The sequence below is a fragment of the Cherax quadricarinatus genome, chromosome 79 (genome assembly GCF_038502225.1).
Source record: "Cherax quadricarinatus isolate ZL_2023a chromosome 79, ASM3850222v1, whole genome shotgun sequence".
Lineage (NCBI taxonomy): Eukaryota > Metazoa > Arthropoda > Malacostraca > Decapoda > Parastacidae > Cherax > Cherax quadricarinatus.
In genome coordinates this window covers 19870149-19890158 of record NC_091370.1, presented here as the reverse complement: position 1 = coordinate 19890158, position 20010 = coordinate 19870149, and the positions used below count along the sequence as shown (strand labels likewise).

Sequence of the window (20010 nt, the reverse complement as noted above, 5' to 3'; positions counted from 1 at the left end):
CACAGACATAATAGCACTCACAGAAACAAAACTCACCAGAATAATAGCAGATTCAATCTTTCCATCCGGATATCAAATCCTCAGGAAAGACAGAGCGAGGAGAGGGGGAGGAGCAGTTGCACTGCTCATTAAAAACCAGTGGGGTTTTGAGAAAATGGAAGGAATGGATGGCACGGGCGAAAGGGACAACTTAGTAGGAACAATCCAGTCTGAGGGACATAAGATGATAATTGCAGTAATGTACAACCCACCACAGAACTGCAGGAGGCCAAGAGAAGAATACGATGAGAGCAACAGAGCAATGGTCGACACACTAGCCGAGGTGGCCAGGAGAGCACACATGGGGGGAGCAAAGTTACTAGTTATGGGTGATTTCAATCACAAGGAGATTGACTGGGAAAACCTGGAGCCCCATGGGGTCCAGAAACATGGAGAGCCAAGATGATGGATGTGGTATTGGAAAACCTCATGCATCAGCATGTTAGAGACACTACCAGAGAGAGAGGAGAGGATGAACCAGAAAGTCTGGACCTTGTATTCACCTTGAGTAGTTCGGACATCGAGGACATCATGTATGAAAGGCCCCTGGGAGCTAGTGATCATGTAGTTCTCTGCTTCGACTACATAGTTGAGCTCCAAGTGGAGAGAGTAGCAGGAATAGGGTGAGAAAAACCAAACTACAAAAGGGGGAACTACTCAGGCATGAGGAACTTCCTTCAAGACATTCAGTGGGAGAGGGAACTGACAGGAAAACCAGTACAAGAAATGATGGACTATGTGGCAACAAAATGCAAGGAGGCAGAGGAGAGGTTTGTTCCCAAGGGAAACAGAAATAATGGGAAGAACAGAACGAGTCCTTGGTTCACCCAAAGGTGTAGGGAGGCAAAAACTAGGTGTACTAGAGAATGGAAAAGGTACAGAAGACAGAGAACTCAGGAAAATAAAGAGATTAGCCGAAGAGCCAGAAACGAATATGCACAGATAAGAAGGGAGGCTCAGCGACAATATGAAAATGACATAGCATCGAAAGTCAAGACTGACCTGAAGCTGTTGTACAGCCACATCAGGAGGAAAACAACAGTCAAGGACCAGGTAATCAGACTGAGGAAGGGTGATGGGGAATTCACAAGCAACGACTGAGAGGTATGTCAGGAGCTCAACACGAGATTTAAAGAAGTATTTACAGTGGAAACCAGTAGGACTCCAGGAAATCAGAACAGGGGGGTACACCAGCAAGTGCTGGATGAGGTACATATAACCAAGGAGGAGGTGAAGAAGCTGCTATGTGAACTAGACACCTCAAAGGCGGTGGGACCAGACAACATCTCTCCGTGGGTCCTTAAAGAGGGAGCAGAGATATTGTGTGAACCATTAACAAAGATCTTCAACACATCATTTGAAACTGGGCAACTCCCTGAGGTATGGAAGATGGCAAATGTAGTCCCAATTTTTAAAAAGGGAGACAGACATGAGGCACTAAACTACAGACCTGTATCACTAATGTGTATAGTATGCAAGGTCATCAGGAGGAGAGTGGTGGAGCACCTGGAAAGAAACAAGTGTATAATTGACAACCAGCACGGTTTCAGGGAAGGAAAATCCTGTGTCACAAACCTACTAGAGTTTTATGACAAGGTGACAGAAGTAAGACAAGAGAGAGAGGGGTGGATTGACTGCATTTTTTTGGACTGCAAGAAGGCCTTCGACACAGTTCCTCACAAGCGGTTACTGCAAAAGCTAGAGGATCAGGCACACATAACAGGAAAGGCACTGCAATGGATCAGAGAATACCTGACAGGGAGGCAACAACGAGTCTTGGTACGTGACGAGGTGTCAGAGTGGGCGCCTGTGACAAGCGGGGTTCCACAGGGGTCGGTCCTAGGACCTGTGCTGTTCTTGGTACATGTGAACGACATAACGGAAGGGATAGACTCAGAAGTGTCCTTGTTTGCAGATGATGTGAAGTTAATGAGAAGAATCAAATCGGATGAGGATCAGGCAGAATTACAAAGAGACCTGGACAGGCTACAAGCCTGGTCCAGCAACTGGCTCCTTGAGTTTAACCCTGCCAAATGCAAAGTCATGAAGATTGGGGAAGGGCAAAGAAGACCGCAGACACAATATAGTTTAGATGGCCAAAGACTGTAAACCTCACTCAAGGAAAAAGACCTGGGGGTGAGAATAACACCGAGCGCATCTCCTGAGGCGCACATCAATCAGATAACTGCTGCAGCATACGCGCGCCTGGCAAACCTACGGATAGCGTTCCGATACCTCAGTAAGGATTCGCTCAAGACTCTGTATACCATTTACGTCAGGCCCATACTGGAGTATGCAGCACCAGTTTGGAATCCACACCTAGTCAAGCACGTCAAGAAATTAGAGAAAGTGCAAAGGTTTGCAACAAGACTAGTCCCAGAGCTACGGGGATTGTCCTACGAAGAAATGTTGAGAGAAATCGGCGTGACGACACGGGAAGACAGGAGGGTCAGGGGAGACATGATAACGACATATAAAATACTGCGCAGAATAGACAAGGTGGACAAAGACAGGATGTTACAGAGAAGGGACACAGACACAAGAGGTCACAATTGGAAGTTGAAGACTCAGATGAATCAAAGGGATGTTAGGAAGTATTTCTTCAGTCATACCTGGAGTTTACCTGGAGAGAGTTTCGGGGGTCAACGCCCCCGCGGCCCGGTCTGTGACCAGGCCTCCTGGTGGATCAGCCCCTGATCAACCAGGCTGTTGCTGCTGGCTGCACGCAAACCAACGTACGAGCCACAGCCCGGCTGATCAGGAACTGACTTTAGGTGCTTGTCCAGCGCCAGCTTGAAGACTGCCAGGGGTCTGTTGGTAATCCCCCTTATGTGTGCTGGGAGGCAGTTGAACAGTCTCGGGCCCCTGACACTTATTGTATGGTCTCTTAACGTGCTAGTGACACCCCTGCTTTTCATTGGAGGGATGGTGCATCGTCTGCCAAGTCTTTTGCTTTCGTAGTGAGTGATTTTCGTGTGCAAGTTCGGTACTAGTCCCTCTAGGATTTTCCAGGTGTATATAATCATGTATCTCTCCCTCCTGCGTTCCAGGGAATACAGGTTTAGAAACCTCAAGCGCTCCCAGTAATTGAGGTGTTTTATGTAGATCTTAATATTACGGATTGCGAAAAAGATTTAGGAGTTCTGGTTAGCAGTAATCTGAAACCAAGACAACAGTGCATAAGTGTTCGCAATAAAGCTAATAGAATCCTTGGCTTCATATCAAGAAGCATAAATAATAGGAGTCCTCAGGTTGTTCTTCAACTCTATACATCCTTGGTTAGGCCTCATTTAGATTATGCTGCACAGTTTTGGTCACCGTATTACAGAATGGATATAAATTCTCTGGAAAATGTACAAAGGAGGATGACAAAGATGATCCCATGTATCAGAAACCTTCCCTATGAGGATAGACTAAGGGCCCTGAAACTGCACTCTCTAGAAAGACGTAGAATTAGGGGGGATATGATTGAGGTGTATAAGTGGAAGACAGGAATAAATAAAGGGGATGTAAATAGTGTGCTGAAAATATCTAGCCTAGACAGGACTCGCAGCAATGGTTTTAAGTTGGAAAAATTCAGATTCAGGAAGGATATAGGAAAGTACTGGTTTGGTAATAGAGTTGTGGATGAGTGGAACAAACTCCCAAGTACCGTTATAGAGGCCAGAACGTTGTGTAGCTTTAAAAATAGGTTGGATAAATACATGAGTAGATGTGGGTGGGTGTGAGTTAGACCTGATAGCTTGTGCTAACAGGTCGGTTGCCGTGTTCCTCCCTTAAGTCAATGTGACCTGACCTGACTAGGTTGGGTGCATTGGCTTAAGCCGGTAGGAGACTTGGACCTGCCTCGCATGGGCCAGTAGGCCTTCTGCAGTGTTCCTTCGTTCTTATGTTCTTATGTTCTTATCTCCGTTATGCGTGCCGTGAAAGTTCTCTGTACATTTTCTAGGTCGGCAATTTCACCTGCCTTGAAAGGTGCTGTTAGAGTGCAGCAATATTCCAGCCTAGATAGAACAAGTGACCTGAAGAGTGTCATCATGGGCTTGGCCTCCCTAGTTTTGAAGGTTCTCATTATCCATCCTGTCATTTTTCTAGCAGATGCGATTGATACAATGTTATGGTCCTTGAAGGTGAGATCCTCCGACATAATCACTCCCAGGTCTTTGACGTTGGTGTTTCGCTCTATTTTGTGGCCAGAATTTGTTTTGTACTCTGATGAAGATTTAACTTCCTCATGTTTACCATATCTAAGTAATTGAAATTTCTCATCGTTGAACTTCATATTGTTTTCCGCAGCCCACTGAAAGATTTGGTTGATGTCCGCCTGGAGCCTTGCAGTGTCTGCAATGGAAGACACTGTCATGCAGATTCGGGTGTCATCTGCAAAGGAAGACACGGTGCTGTGGCTGACATCCTTGTCTATGTCGGATATGAGGATGAGGAACAAGATGGGAGCTAGTACTGTGCCTTGTGGAACAGAGCTTTTCACCGTAGCTGCCTCGGACTTTACTCTGTTGACGACTACTCTCTGTGTTCTGTTAGTAAGGAAATTATAGATCCATCGACCGACTTTTCCTGTTATTCCTTTAGCACGCATTTTGTGCGCTATTACGCCATGGTCACACTTGTCGAAGGCTTTTGCAAAGTCTGTATATATTACATCTGCATTCTTTTTGTCTTCTAGTGCATTTAGGACCTTGTCGTAGTGATCCAATAGTTGAGACAGACAGGAGCGACCTGTTCTAAACCCATGTTGCCCTGGGTTGTGTAACTGATGGGTTTCTAGATGGGTGGTGATCTTGCTTCTTAGGACCCTTTCAAAGATTTTTATGATATGGGATGTTAGTGCTATTGGTCTGTAGTTCTTTGCTATTGCTTTACTGCCGCCTTTGTGGAGTGGGGCTATGTCTGTTGTTTTTAGTAACTGAGGGACGACCCCCGTGTCCATGCTCCCTCTCCATAGGATGGAAAAGGCTCGTGATAGGGGCTTCTTGCAGTTCTTGATGAACACAGAGTTTCATGAGTCTGACCCTGGGGCAGAGTGCATAGGCATGTCATTTATCGCCTGTTCGAAGTCATTTGGCGTCAGGATAACATCGGATAGGCTTGTGTTAATCAAATTTTGTGGCTCTCATAAAAAATTCATTTTGATCTTCGACTCTCAGTCTGGTTAGCGGCTTGCTAAAAACTGAGTCATATTGGGACTTGAGTAGCTCACTCATTTCCTTGCTGTCATCTGTGTAGGACCTATCTTGTTTAAGTAGGGGCCCAATACTGGACGTTGTTCTCGATTTTGATTTGGCATAGAAGAAATACTTTGGGTTTCTTTCGATTTCATTTATGGCTTTTAGTTCTTCCCGCGATTCCTGACTCCTAAAGGATTCTTTTAGCTTAAGTTCGATGCTTGCTATTTCTCTGACCAGTGTCTCCCTACGCATTTCAGATATATTGACCTCTTTTAGCCGCTCTGTTATTCTTTTCCGTCGCCTGTAAAGGGAGCGCCTGTCTCTTTCTATTTTACATCTACTCCTCCTTTTTCTTAGAGGAATAAGCCTTGTGCATACATCGAGTGCCACCGAGTTAATCTGTTCTAGGCATAAGTTGGGGTCTGTGTTGCTTAGTGTATCTTCCCAGCTTATATCGGTTAGGACTTGGTTTACTTGGTCCCACTTTATGTTTTTGTTATTGAAGTTGAATTTGGTGAATGTTCCCTCGTGACTAGTCTCATTTTGTCGGTCTGGGGCTCCACGCATACATGTCTGAACCTCAATTATGTTGTGATCTGAGTATATTGTTTTTGATATGGTGACATTTCTTATCAGATCATCATTGTTAGTGAAGATGAGGTCTAGTGTATTCTCCAGTCTAATAGGCTCTATTATTTGCTGGTTTAAATTGAATTTTGTGCAGAGATTTAAAAGCTCGTGTGAGTGTGAGTTTTCATCAGAGCTGCCTCCTGGTGTTATTACTGCAACAATATTATTTGCTATATTCCTCCATTTTAGGTGCCTTAAGTTGAAATCCCCCAGGAGCAAGATGTTGGGTGCAGGAGCTGGAAGATTTTCCTGACAGTGGTCAATTTTTAACAGCTGTTCCTGGAATTGCTGGGATGTTGCATCCGGAGGCTTGTAGGCTACCACAATGACTAGGTTTTGGTTCTCGACCTTTACTGCTAAAACTTCCACTACATCATTTGAGGCATTAAGCAGTTCTGTGCAAACAAGTGACTCTGCAATGTACAGGCCAACCCCCCCTTTTGCCTGTTCACTCTGTCACATCTGTATAGGTTGTAACCTGGGATCCATATTTCGTTGTCCAAGTGATCCTTTATGTGGGTCTCAGTGAAAGCCGCGAACATTGCCTTTGCCTCTGCAAGCAGTCCACGGATGAAAGGTATTTTGTTGTTTGTTGCTGGCTTTAGACCCTGTATATTTGCAAAGAAGAATGTTATCGGACTGGTGGTATTGTTGGTACTGGGGGGGGATTTATTTTCCGGCATTAGTATCTGTATCTGTTGGTTTGGAGTGGAGGCCATCGACTGTGGTTCCACTCCAGGAATGACTGGATTTGGTGTACGATTTCTGCCATTTCCTGCCAGTTTTTTTTTTCCTTCCTGGCACTAAAAAACCTCTCCCTCTTGAGTGGCTGTGGCTACCCAGGTTTTCCCATGGCCTGGATGTTTTGTATCTTTTTGTCCCGTTTAGATGGTATGCCTGGCAATTTAAGTTATAGCACAGTCTTTCCTGTACTGAAGAGGTACACATTTCAGGGTGAAAAAGCTTACAGGAAGGGAGTTTGCATTTTCCTGTTGTCATATGGGCATGGCATTTTCTAGGGTGGTCATAGTTGCATGTCCCATCTGTTTTTCCAGATTTCCCATGCCAGCAGATACCGAGTGCATAGTATGTGCACAGGCTTGGTTTCCGCTTGCCTTGGGTTTCTGTGACTGTATTCCCTGTTGGTGCATGTTTCCCTGTCTTACTTCTATCATCCCTAGCACCAACAATGGAGCTCCCACCAGTTGTTTTTGGTAATTTATCCTCAGTATTGCTATTGGAGTCCTCTTGTTTGCTATTTCCTGCGGTATTTCTAGTTTGCAATATTGGTTTTATCTTATCTTTGACTACACTTGTTTCCCTACTATGGCTCCTGTCCCCTATGAGGTCATTTATATGTATTCCTTCCTGCGTATAATTCCCGACTACCTGGACAAATTCTCCAGCTTCACCATTACTGTCTCCCAGGACAGCACCTCCAGCTTCACCATTACTGTCTCCCAGGACAGTATCTCCAGCTTCACCATTACTGTCTCCCAGGACAGTATCTCCAGCTTCACCATTTCTGTCTCCCAGGACAGCACCTCCCGCTTCACCATTACTATCTCCCAGGACAGCACTATCAGCCCCACATTTACTGACTACCAGGACATCACCTCCAGCCTTACAGTTTGTGACTACATGGCCAGTATCAAGGGCAGTACCATTCAGCCCAGACTTTTTATGTTCCCATCTGTTGTAGAAAGCTTCCAGGTTTTCTATGAAAGCAGCTTTGATGTTGTCCTCTTTTAATACCCTTGTGATTTTAGTCCACAAGATTTTCCTCATTTGGGCATACCCAAAAACACTTCTCTGTTTTAATACTGCTTGTAGCTAGTTCTGGGATATCTGCACAAGGGGCGTGACACCAATTTCCACAAAAATGACAATTTATCCATGTGGAAGCCCGTTTGTTTGACTGACCACAGACTACACACAGCTTCATAATGATTTGAATGGTTGATTTACTGCAATTCTACTAGCAACCTCTTGAATATTCTATTAGTCAGGCCGTGGAATAGCCTAGAAAGTGACGTAGTGGAGGCGGGAACCATACATAGTTTTAAGGCGAGGTATGATGGAGCTCATGGGGCAGGGAGAGAGAAGACCTAGTAGTAATCAGCGAAGAGGCGGGGCCAGGAGCTATGACTCGACCCCTGCAACCACAAATAGGTGAGTACAGTACATAACTAGCACCATCACACACAGTAAGACACAGTACACAACTAGCATCATCACACAGTAAGACACAGTACACAACTAGCATCATCGCACACAGTAAGATACAGTATACAGGTAGCACAATCACACACATTAAGACACAGTACATAACTATCACCATGACACACAGTAAGACACAGTACACAACTAGCATCATCACACACAGTAAGACACAGTTCACAACTAGTATCATCACACACAGCAAGACACAGTACACAATTAGCATCATCACACACAGTAAGACACAGTACACAACTAGCATCATCACACACAGTAAGATACAGTACACAGCTAGCACCATCACACACATTAAGACACAGTACACAACTAGCACCATCACGAAAAGTAAGACAGTACACAACTAGCATCATCACACACAGCAAGACGCAGTACATAATTATTAACATCATCACACACAGTAAGACGCAGTGCACAACTAGCACCATCACACAGTAAGGCAAAATACACAACTAGCACCATCACACACAGTAAGACGCAGTGCACATCTAGCATCATCACATCCAGTAAGACACAGTACGCAACTAGCATCATGACACACAGTAAAACACAGTACACAACTAGCTTCATCACCCACAGTAAGACACAGTACAGAGAGTAACACTTACTGAGCCACTCAAGTTGATGTAGTGTGGAGGTGACAATGTGGTGTAGTTGTGGCAGGAGACAACCAGCATGGTGGTCACTCACCACAGCCAGGCGGAGGTACCTCAGGTTGTGACACTCCCTCAGTAGTCTGATTCCTCTACCAGTAAGACCACCAGTGAACACCTCCAGGCGACTCCTGTACCATGATAAAACACTGATAAACACTTCACTTTTACCGACTCACCATCTACACTGTATAGTACACCAAGTGGTAGTGAACAATGTTACACTGTATAGTACACCAAGTGGTAGTGAAGAATGTTGCACTGTATATTACACCAAGTGCTAGTGAACAATGTTACACTGTGTATTACACAAAATGGTAGTGAACAATGTTACCCTGTATATAACACAAAGTGGTAGTGAACAATGTATATTACACCAAGTGGTAGTGAACAATGTTACACTGTGTATTACACCAAGTGGTAGTGAACAATGTTACACTGTGTATTACACCAAATGGTAGAGAACAATGTTACCCTGTATATAACACAAAGTGGTAGTGAACAATGTATATTACACCAAGTGGTAGTGAACAATGTTACACTGTGTATTACACCAAGTGGTAGTGAACAATGTTACACTGTATATTACACCAAGTGGTAATGAACAATGTTACACTGTGTATTACACCAAATGGTAGTGAACAATGTTACCCTGTATATAACACAAAGTGGTAGTGAACAATGTTACACTGTGTATTACACCAAGTGGTAGTGAACAATGTTACACTGTGTATTACACCAAGTGGTAGTGAACAATGTTACACTGTATATTACACAAAGTGGTAGTGAACAATGTATATTACACCAAGTGGTAGTGAACAATGTTACACTGTATATTATACCAAGTGGTAGTGAACAATGTTACACTGTATATTATACTAAGTGGTAGTGAACAATGTTACACTGTACATTACACCAAGTGGTAGTGAACAATGTTACACTGTATATTATACCAAGTGGTAGTGAACAATGTTACACTGTATATTATACCAAGTGGTAGTGAACAATGTTACACTGTATATTACACCAAGTGGTAATGAACAATGTTACATTGTGTATTACACCAAGTGGTAGTGAACAATGTTACACTGTATATTACACCAAGTGGTAGTGAACAATGTTACACTGTATATTATACCAAGTGGTAGTGAACAATGTTACACTGTATATTATACCAAGTGGTAGTGAACAATGTTACACTGTATATTACACCAAGTGGTAATGAACAATGTTACATTGTGTATTACACCAAGTGGTAGTGAACAATGTTACACTGTATATTACACCAAGTGGTAGTGAACAATGTTACACTGTGTATTACACCAAGTGGTAGTGAACAATGTTACTTTGTATATTACACAGTGGTAGTGAACAGTGTATATTACACCAAGTGATAGTGAACAATGTTACACTGTATATTACACCAAGTGATAGTGAACAATGTTACACTGTATATTACACCAAGTGATAGTGAACAATGTTACACTGTGTATTACACCAAGTGGTAGTGAACAATGTTACACTGTATATTACACCAAGTGGTAGTGAACAATGTTACACTGTGCATTACACCAAGTGGTAGTGAACAATGTTACCCTGTATATTACACACAGTGGTAGTGAACAGTGTATATTACACCAAGTGGTAGTGAACAATGTTACACTGTATATTACACCATGTGGTAGTGAACAATGTTACACTGTGTATTACACCAAGTGGCAGTGAACAATGTTACACTGTGTATTACACCAAGTGGTAGTGAACAATGTTACACTGTGTATTACACCAAGTGGTAGTGAACAATGTTACACTGTATATTGCACCAAGTGGTAGTGAACAATGTTACACTGTGTATTACACCAAGTGGTAGTGAACAATGTTACCCTGTATATTACACAAGGTGGTAGTGAGCAGTGTATATTACACCAAGTGGTAGTGAACAATGTTACACTGTGTATTACACCAAGTGGTAGTGAACATTGTTACACTGAATATTACACCAAGTGGTAGTGAACAATGTTACAATGTATATTACACCAAGTGGTAGTGAACAATGTTACCCTGTATATTACACAAAGTGGTAATGAACAATGTTACACTGTATATTACACAAAGTGGTAGTGAACAATGTTACCCTGTATATTACACAAAGTGGTAATGAACAATGTTACACTGTATATTACACCAAGTGGTAGTGAACAATGTTACACTGTATATTACACCAAGTGGTAGTGAACAGTGTATATTACACCAAGTGGTAGTGAACAATGTTACACTGTATATTACACCAAGTTGCAGTGAACAACGTTACACTGTATATTACACCAAGTGTTAGAGATTGAACATTAAAATGGTATAAAATACCGACAGGTTGTTAGGTAAGACACATATGCAACAGTTAGGTATCTTTATTATGAAACGTTTCGCCTACACAGTAGGCTTCTTCAGTCAAGTACAGAAAAGTTGATAGAAGCAGAAGATACTTGAAGACGATGTAATCAGTCCATCACCCTTAAAGTTTTGAGGTGGTCAGTCCCTCAGTCTGGAGAAGAGCATTGTTCCATAGTATGAAACAATATGGAGAAGAAGTGACAGGATGGAGCTTTTTATAGCGCCAAGAGGTGAGACGTAGGCCACTAGGAGAGGTAAGAACTCAGATGTTGAGAGGTCAGGTCCCTCTCAAATCCAGCCCCTCTCATTAGTGGAAGTTGTCGAAGTTGATTGCAGGTCTGTACCAAGATACCCTTGTGTTGCAGTGTCTGACAGATTGAACATTAAAATGGTATAAAATACCGACAGATTGTTAGGTAAGACACATATGCAACAGTTAGGTATCTTTATTATTAAACGTTTCGCCTACACAGTAGGCTTCTTCAGTCAAGTACAGAAAAGTTGATAGAAGCAGAAGATACTTGAAGACGATGTAATCAGTCCATCACCCTTAAAGTTTTGAGGTGGTCAGTCCCTCAGTCTGGAGAAGAGCATTGTTCCATAGTATGAAACAATATGGAGAAGAAGTGACAGGATGGAGCTTTTTATAGCGCCAAGAGGTGAGACGTAGGCCACTAGGAGAGGTAAGAACTCAGATGTTGAGAGGTCAGGTCCCTCTCAAATCCAGCCCCTCTCATTAGTGGAAGTTGTCGAAGTTGATTGCAGGTCTGTACCAAGATACCCTTGTGTTGCAGTGTCTGACAGATTGAACATTAAAATGGTATAAAATACCGACAGGTTGTTAGGTAAGACACATATGCAACAGTTAGGTATCTTTATTATGAAACGTTTCGCCTACACAGTAGGCTTCTTCTGGGACTGACCACCTCAAAACTTTAAGGGTGATGGACTGATTACATCGTCTTCAAGTATCTTCTGCTTCTATCAACTTTTCTGTACTTGACTGAAGAAGCCTACTGTGTAGGCGAAACGTTTCATAATAAAGATACCTAACTGTTGCATATGTGTCTTACCTAACAACCTGTCGGTATTTTATACCATTTTAATGTTCAATCTGTCAGACACTGCAACACAAGGGTATCTTGGTACAGACCTGCAATCAACTTCGACAACTTCCACTAGTGAGAGGGGCTGGATTTGAGAGGGACCTGACCTCTCAACATCTGAGTTCTTACCTCTCCTAGTGGCCTACGTCTCACCTCTTGGCGCTATAAAAAGCTCCATCCTGTCACTTCTTCTCCATATTGTTTCATACTATGGAACAATGCTCTTCTCCAGACTGAGGGACTGACCACCTCAAAACTTTAAGGGCGATGGACTGATTACATCGTCTTCAAGTATCTTCTGCTTCTATCAACTTTTCTGTACTTGACTGAAGAAGCCTACTGTGAAGGCGAAACGTTTAATAATAAAGATACCTAACTGTTGCATATGTGTCTTACATAACAACCTGTCGGTATTTTAAACCATTTTAATGTTCAATCTGTCAGACACTGCAACACAAGGGTATCTTGGTACAGACCTGCAATCAACTTCGACAACTTCCACTAGTGAGAGGGGCTGGATTTGAGAGGGACCTGACCTCTCAACATCTGAGTTCCTACCTCTCCTAGTGGCCTACGTCTCACCTCTTGGCGCTATAAAAAGATCCATCCTGTCACTTCTTCTCCATATTGTTTCATACTATGGAACAATGCTCTTCTCCAGACTGAGGGACTGACCACCTCAAAACTTTAAGGGTGATGGACTGATTACATCGTCTTCAAGTATCTTCTGCTTCTATCAACTTTTCTGTACTTGACTGAAGAAGCCTACTGTGTAGGCGAAACGTTTCATAATAAAGATACCTAACTGTTGCATATGTGTCTTACCTAACAAGTGTTAGAGAACAATGTTATAATGTATGTTACACAAAGGGGTAATTACAATGTATATACAATGTATATACAATGCAATAATTGTTTACTTAAATTTAAGTGATTTACATGGGTATAATATAAGTGATTTACATGGGTATAATATAAGTGATCTTATATTGGTATAATATAAGTGATCTTATATGGGTATAATGTAAGTGATCTTACATGGGTATAATATAAGTGATCTTATATGGGTATAATATAAGTGATCTTACATGGGTATAATATAAGTGATCTTACATGGGTATAATATAAGTGATCTTACATGGGTATAATATAAGTGATCTTACATGGGTATAATATAAGTGATCTTACATGGGTATAATATAAGTGATCTTATATGGGTATAATATAAGTGATCTTACATGGGTATAATATAAGTGATCTTACATGGGTATAATATAAGTGATCTTACATGGGTATAATATAAGTAATCTTACATGGGAATAATATAAGTGATCTTATATGGGAATAATGTAAGTGATCTTACATGGGCATAATATAAGTGATCTTACATGGGTATATTATAAGTGATCTTACATGGGTATAATATAAGTGATCTTACATGGGAATAATATAAGCGATCTTACATGGGTATAATATAAGTGATCTTACATGGGTATAATATAAGTGATCTTACATGGGTATAATATAAGTGATCTTACATGGGTATAACATGGATGACTCAGCTTCACCACTGTGCAGGTGGTGCAACATTCCCACAATAAATATCACAAGACTGTGCAGGTGGTGCAACATTCCCACAATGATCAGCGCAAGACTGTGCAGGTGGTGCAACATTCCCCCAATAAACATCACAAGACTGTGCAGGTGGTGCAACATTCCCACAATAAACATCACAAGACTGTGCAGGTGGTGCAACATTCCCACAATAAACATCACAAGACTGTGCAGGTGGTGCAACATTCCCCCAATAATCATCACAAGACTGTGCAGGTGGTGCAACATTCCCCCAATAAACATCACAAGACTGTGCAGGTGGTGCAACATTCCCACAATGATCAGCGCAAGACTGTGCAGGTGGTGCAACATTCCCACAATAAACATCACAAGACTGTGCAGGTGGTGCAACATTCCCACAATGATCAGCGCAAGACTGTGCAGGTGGTGCAACATTCCCACAATAAACATCACAAGACTGTGCAGGTGGTGCAACATTCCCCCAATAAACATCACAAGACTGTGCAGGTGGTGCAACATTCCCACAATAAACAGCACAAGACTGTGCAGGTGGTGCAACATTCCCACAATAAACAGCACAAGACTGTGCAGGTGGTGCAACATTCCCACAATAAACAGCACAAGACTGTGCAGGTGGTGCAACATTCCCACAATAAACAGCACAAGACTGTGCAGGTGGTGCAACATTCCCACAATGATCAGCGCAAGACTGTGCAGGTGGTGCAACATTCCAACAATGAAGAGCACAAGACTGCAGATGGGGCAACATTTTCACAATGATCAGCACAATACTGTGCAGGTGGTGCAACATCCCCACAATGGTCAACACAAGACCGTGCAAGTGGTGCAACATATCATGTAGTTCAGCTGGGCTTGTGAGGTCTCTAGAGAGATCTAATTATATGGTCACCTTGCCTTGGGAAGTGGTTAAGCAGCCACGCCTTTTCGGCTTAAGTCTCAGCTCCTTTGTTCGTCACTGGCGTCAGATCTCGGCGTCAGGTCGTACACGTGGTGCACACCTCATTGTGCAGGGTGCTTGGACCACCATGTAAGCCCAAGGTAGAGCAGGGATTTGTGCGGAGCTCTGGCCTGGGTGCAGAGCTCTAAGCAGAGAGACTTCGAGCAGAGCTGCTGCTGTGAGCAGAGCTCGGGAGAAGGCTGCTGGAAAGTCGTGCAGAGCTCTGGCCTGGGTGCAGAGCTCTGAGCAGAGAGACTTCGAGCAGAGCTGCTACTGTGAGCAGAGCTCGGGAGAAGGCTGCTGGAGAGTCGTGCGGAGCTATGGCCTGGGTACAGAGCTCTGAGCAGAGAGACTTCGAGCGGAGCTGCTGCTGGGGCAGGGCTCAGGAGAAGACTGCTGAAGTCTCTGGAGGAAACTGTTGGAGACAGTGGGCAGAGTACTGGCTTGGCGCAGTACTCGTGCTGTGTAGGTCTTGGGACCTGTGGCTTAGTTCCTGTGGTGAACTGTCCTTTGAACCATATTGTAAGTTACATTCATTTTTGTCAAGTTGATTGTATTCCCTGTCTCACTGCTTATGTGTACCGTCCCATTTATCTAAACCCCAATGATGTACTCCTGCTCCCAAATATATTATTGTACCAGGACTTAATAATAAACTGTGTTTGAGTAGAATAGTAATATTCACTGTCCCCGTTATTGTATTTCTATTTCTTATATTTTATTATGTTTAGCTAAAGTAGTGAGAGGGTGAGTAGTAGTGTGGTGGGTAGAGTAGTGTGGTGGGTAGAGTAGTGTGGTGGGTAGAGTAGTGAGAGGTGAAGATGTAGTGAGAGGGTGAGTAGTAGTGTGGTGGGTAGAGTAGTGAGAGGTGAAGATGTAGTCACCAGTGACCTCACATTACCTACCCCAGCCGCACATTACCTACCCCCTCCACACATTACCTACCCCCTCCGCACATTACCTACCCCCGCTGCACATTACCTACCCCCGCCGCACATTACCTACCCCCGCAGCACATTACCTACCCCCGCCGCACATTACCTACCCCCGCCGCACATTACCTACCCGGGCTGCACATTACCTACCCCCGCCTCACATTACCTACCCCCGCCGCACATTACCTACCCCCGCCGCACATTACCTACCCCCGCTGCACATTACCTACCCCCTCCACACATTACCTACCCCCTCCACACATTACCTACCCCCGCCGCACATTACCTACCCCCTCCGCACATTACCTACCCCCGCCGCACATTACCTACCCCCGCTGCACATTACCTACCCCCACCGCACATTACCTACCCCCTCCACACATTACCTACCCCCGCCACACATTACCTACCCCCGCCGCACATTACCTACCCCCTCCACACATTACCTGCCCCTGCCGCACATTACCTACCCCCGCCGCACCTTACCGACCCCCGCCGCACATTACCTACCCACGCCGCACATTACCTACCCCCGCCGCACATTACCTACCCCCGCCTCACATTACCTACCCCCGCCCCACATTACCTACCCCCGCCGCACATTACCTACCCCCACCGCACATTACCTACCCCCTCCACACATTACCTACCCCCGCCGCACATTACCTACCCCCGCCGCACATTACCTACCCCCTCCACACATTACCTGCCCCTGCCGCACATTACCTACCCCCGCCGCACATTACCTACCCCCGCCGCACATTACCTACCCCCGCCGCACATTACCTACCCCCGCCACACATTACCTACCCCCGCCGCACATTACCTACCCCCGCCGCACATTACCTACCCCCGCTGCACATTACCTACCCCCGACGCACATTACCTACCCCCTCCACACATTACCTACCCCCGCAGCACAATACCTACCCCCGCCGCACATTACCTACCCCCGCCACACATTACCTACCCCCGCCGCACATTACCTACCCCCGCCGCACATTACCTTCCCCCGCCGCACATTACCTACCCCCGCCGCACATTACCTACCCCCGCCGCACATTACCTACCCCGGCTGCACATTACCTACCCCCGCCTCACATTACCTACCCCCGCCGCACATTACCTACCCCCGACGCACATTACCTACCCCCTCCACACATTACCTACCCCCGCCGCACATTACCTACCCCCGCCGCACATTACCTACCCCCGCTGCACATTACCTACCCCCGACGCACATTACCTACCCCCTCCACACATTACCTACCCCCGCCGCACATTACCTACCCCCGCCGCACATTACCTACCCCCGCCGCACATTACCTACCCCCGCCGCACATTACCTTCCCCCGCCGCACATTACCTACCCCGGCGGCACATTACCTACCCCCGCCTCACATTACCTACCCCCTCCGCACATTACCTACCCCCGCCGCACATTACCTACCCCCGCTGCACATTACCTACCCCCGCTGCACATTACCTACCCCCTCCACACATTACCTACCCCCGCCGCACATTATCTACCCCCTCCGCACATTACCTACCCCCGCCGCACATTACCTACCCCCGCCGCACATTACCTACCCCCACCGCACATTACCTACCCCCTCCACACATTACCTACCCCCACCGCACCTTACCTCCCCCCTCCACACATTACCTGCCCCTGCCGCACATTACCTACCCCCGCCGCACATTACCTACCCCTGCCGCACATTACCTACCCCCGCCGCACATTACCTACCCCCGCCGCACATTACCTACCCCCGCCACACATTACCTACCCCCGCCGCACATTACCTACCCCCGCCGCACATTACCTACCCCCACCACACATTACCTACCCCCTCCACACATTACCTACCCCTGCCGCACATTACCTACCCCCGCCGCACATTACCTACCCCCTCCACACATTACCTGCCCCTGCCGCACATTACCTACCCCCGCCGCACATTACCTACCCCCGCCGCACATTACCTACCCCCGCCGCACATTACCTACCCCCGCCACACATTACCTACCCCCGCCGCACATTACCTACCCCCGCCGCACATTACCTACCCCTGCCGCACATTACCTACCCCCGCCGCACATTACCTACCCCCGCCGCACATTACCTACCTCTCCACACATTACCTACCCCGCACATTACCTACCCCCGCCGCACATTACCTACCCCCGCCGCACATTACCTACCCCCGCCGCACATTACCTACCCCCGCCGCACATTACCTACCCCCGCCGCACATTACCTACCCCCGCCACACATTACCTACCCCCGCCGCACATTACCTACCCCCGCCACACATTACCTACCCCCTCCACACATTACCTGCCCCCGCCGCACATTACCTACCCCCGCCGCACATTACCTACCCCCGCCGCACATTACCTAGCCCCGCCGCACATTACCTACCCCCGCCACACATTACCTACCCCCGCCGCACATTACCTACCCCCGCCGCACATTACGTACCCCCTCCACACATTACCTACCCCCGCCGCACATTACCTACCCCCTCCACACATTACCTGCCCCCACCGCACATTACCTACCCCCGCCGCACATTACCTACCCCCTCCACACATTACCTGCCCCCGCCGCACATTACATACCCCCGCCGCACATTACCTACCTCCGCCACACATTACATACCCCCGCCGCACATTACCTACCCCCGCCGCACATTATCTACCCCCGCCGCACATTACCTACCTCCGCCGCACATTACATACCCCCCCTTCACATTACATACCCCCGCCGCACATTACCTACCCCCGCCGCACATTACCTACCCCTGGAAATATAAACACATATGCAGTATAATGTGATCCTTTATTGACTACGTTTCGCCCACACAGTGGGCTTTTTCAAGTCACAAACAGAACTACCTGGGGTGGAAGGAACGCGAGTATTTATAGTCAGGTTCAGAATGCTGAGGTCAGGTGGAGAATGCTGCATCTGATGATGTACCGAGTGGGGTTTTATAGTTTTAAAATCTTGGGTAGCTTGGAAAGGAGATGGAATAAGTTTGTGAGCAGACCTTCTACAGTGTTCTTATGTGGGATAGCGATGAAGAAGTTTCTTGGCAAGTGGTTCAGCTATGTTGTAGAAGCCACTATTCTGGTTGAAGTTGTCGGATATAGAAATAAGTGATGATTCCAGGATTCTTCGGTATTGAGCTGAACCACTTGCCAAGAAACTTCTTCATCGCTATCCCACATAAGAACACTGTAGAAGGTCTGCTCACAAACTTATTCAATCTCCTTTCCAAGCTACCCAAGATTTTAGACTCTATAACCCCACTCGGTACATCATCAGATTGAACATTAAAATGGTATAAAATACCGACAGATTGTTAGGAAAGACACATATGCAACAGTTAGGTATCTTTATTTCGAAATAAAGATACCTAACTGTTGCATGTGTCTTTCCACATCATCAGATGCAGCATTCTCCACCTGACCTCAGCATTCTGAACCTGACTATAAATACTCGCGTTCCTTCCACCCCAGGTAGTGTCACAAGATCCCACACTCTTCACGGACTACTCCTGGATTCGTTCGTTTTGTGCTGCTGGGCGGAAGTTGCTGCCTATACAACTACTCCTTGAGAAGAGTTGTGACGTTCCTGTTGCTGGGTACCATCCACCACCTCCCTGGCGCCCAGATCCAGCCGATGTTTGCATCATGCAGCTACCCATCTCTAAGCGTCTCTGCAGTCAAGACACTCTCAGCAATCATGCTGAGACAAGCATGGCACTGGCAGAGGGAGGCACATGTGCAGTGTATTTCACAGATGGTTCTGTCGACCCTGACAGGAAGAGAGCAGCAGCTGGACTGTACCACAATGGTCACACACAAGGCTGGCGACTCCCTGACCACTGCACGATCCTTCAAGCTGAGTTGGTGGCGATTCAGCAGGCATTGTCACATGCCCTACGACATCGACTCCGACCTGTCATACATGTTGATTCCACGTCTGCAATCAATGCCCTCTCCCATCCTCAACCACAGGACAATGTTCACCTCATCACATCGATCCTGAGCATAATGACAGCCTTAGAAGTTCAGGGTAACAGATCGACATTGAACTGGATTCCCAGCCATGCTGGCATCCGGGGAAATGAGGCGGCAGATGATGCAGCCAAGGCAGCAACAGACTATCCACATGTTGGGATTACTGTCCCAATCAGCCTACGACAGACCAAATTGGTGGCTGCCAGAGCCATGAAACTTATCGGGGAGGTCTTAGGTGATACTCCATCTCAACAGTGGTACCGAGCAGCG

At 45.9% G+C, this 20010-nt stretch overlaps 1 protein-coding gene across 1 annotated transcript in view; it reads right to left on the bottom strand.

Annotated features, from left to right (window-relative positions):
- The window catches only part of LOC128703820 (uncharacterized), a 125413-nt gene that overhangs the window by 62823 nt on the left and 42580 nt on the right, over positions 1 to 20010 (bottom strand). The window contains exon 2 of the mRNA XM_053798662.2: positions 8702 to 8877. Coding sequence (XP_053654637.2) covers positions 8702 to 8877 — 176 coding nt within the window. The remainder of the gene's footprint in view (positions 1 to 8701; positions 8878 to 20010) is intronic.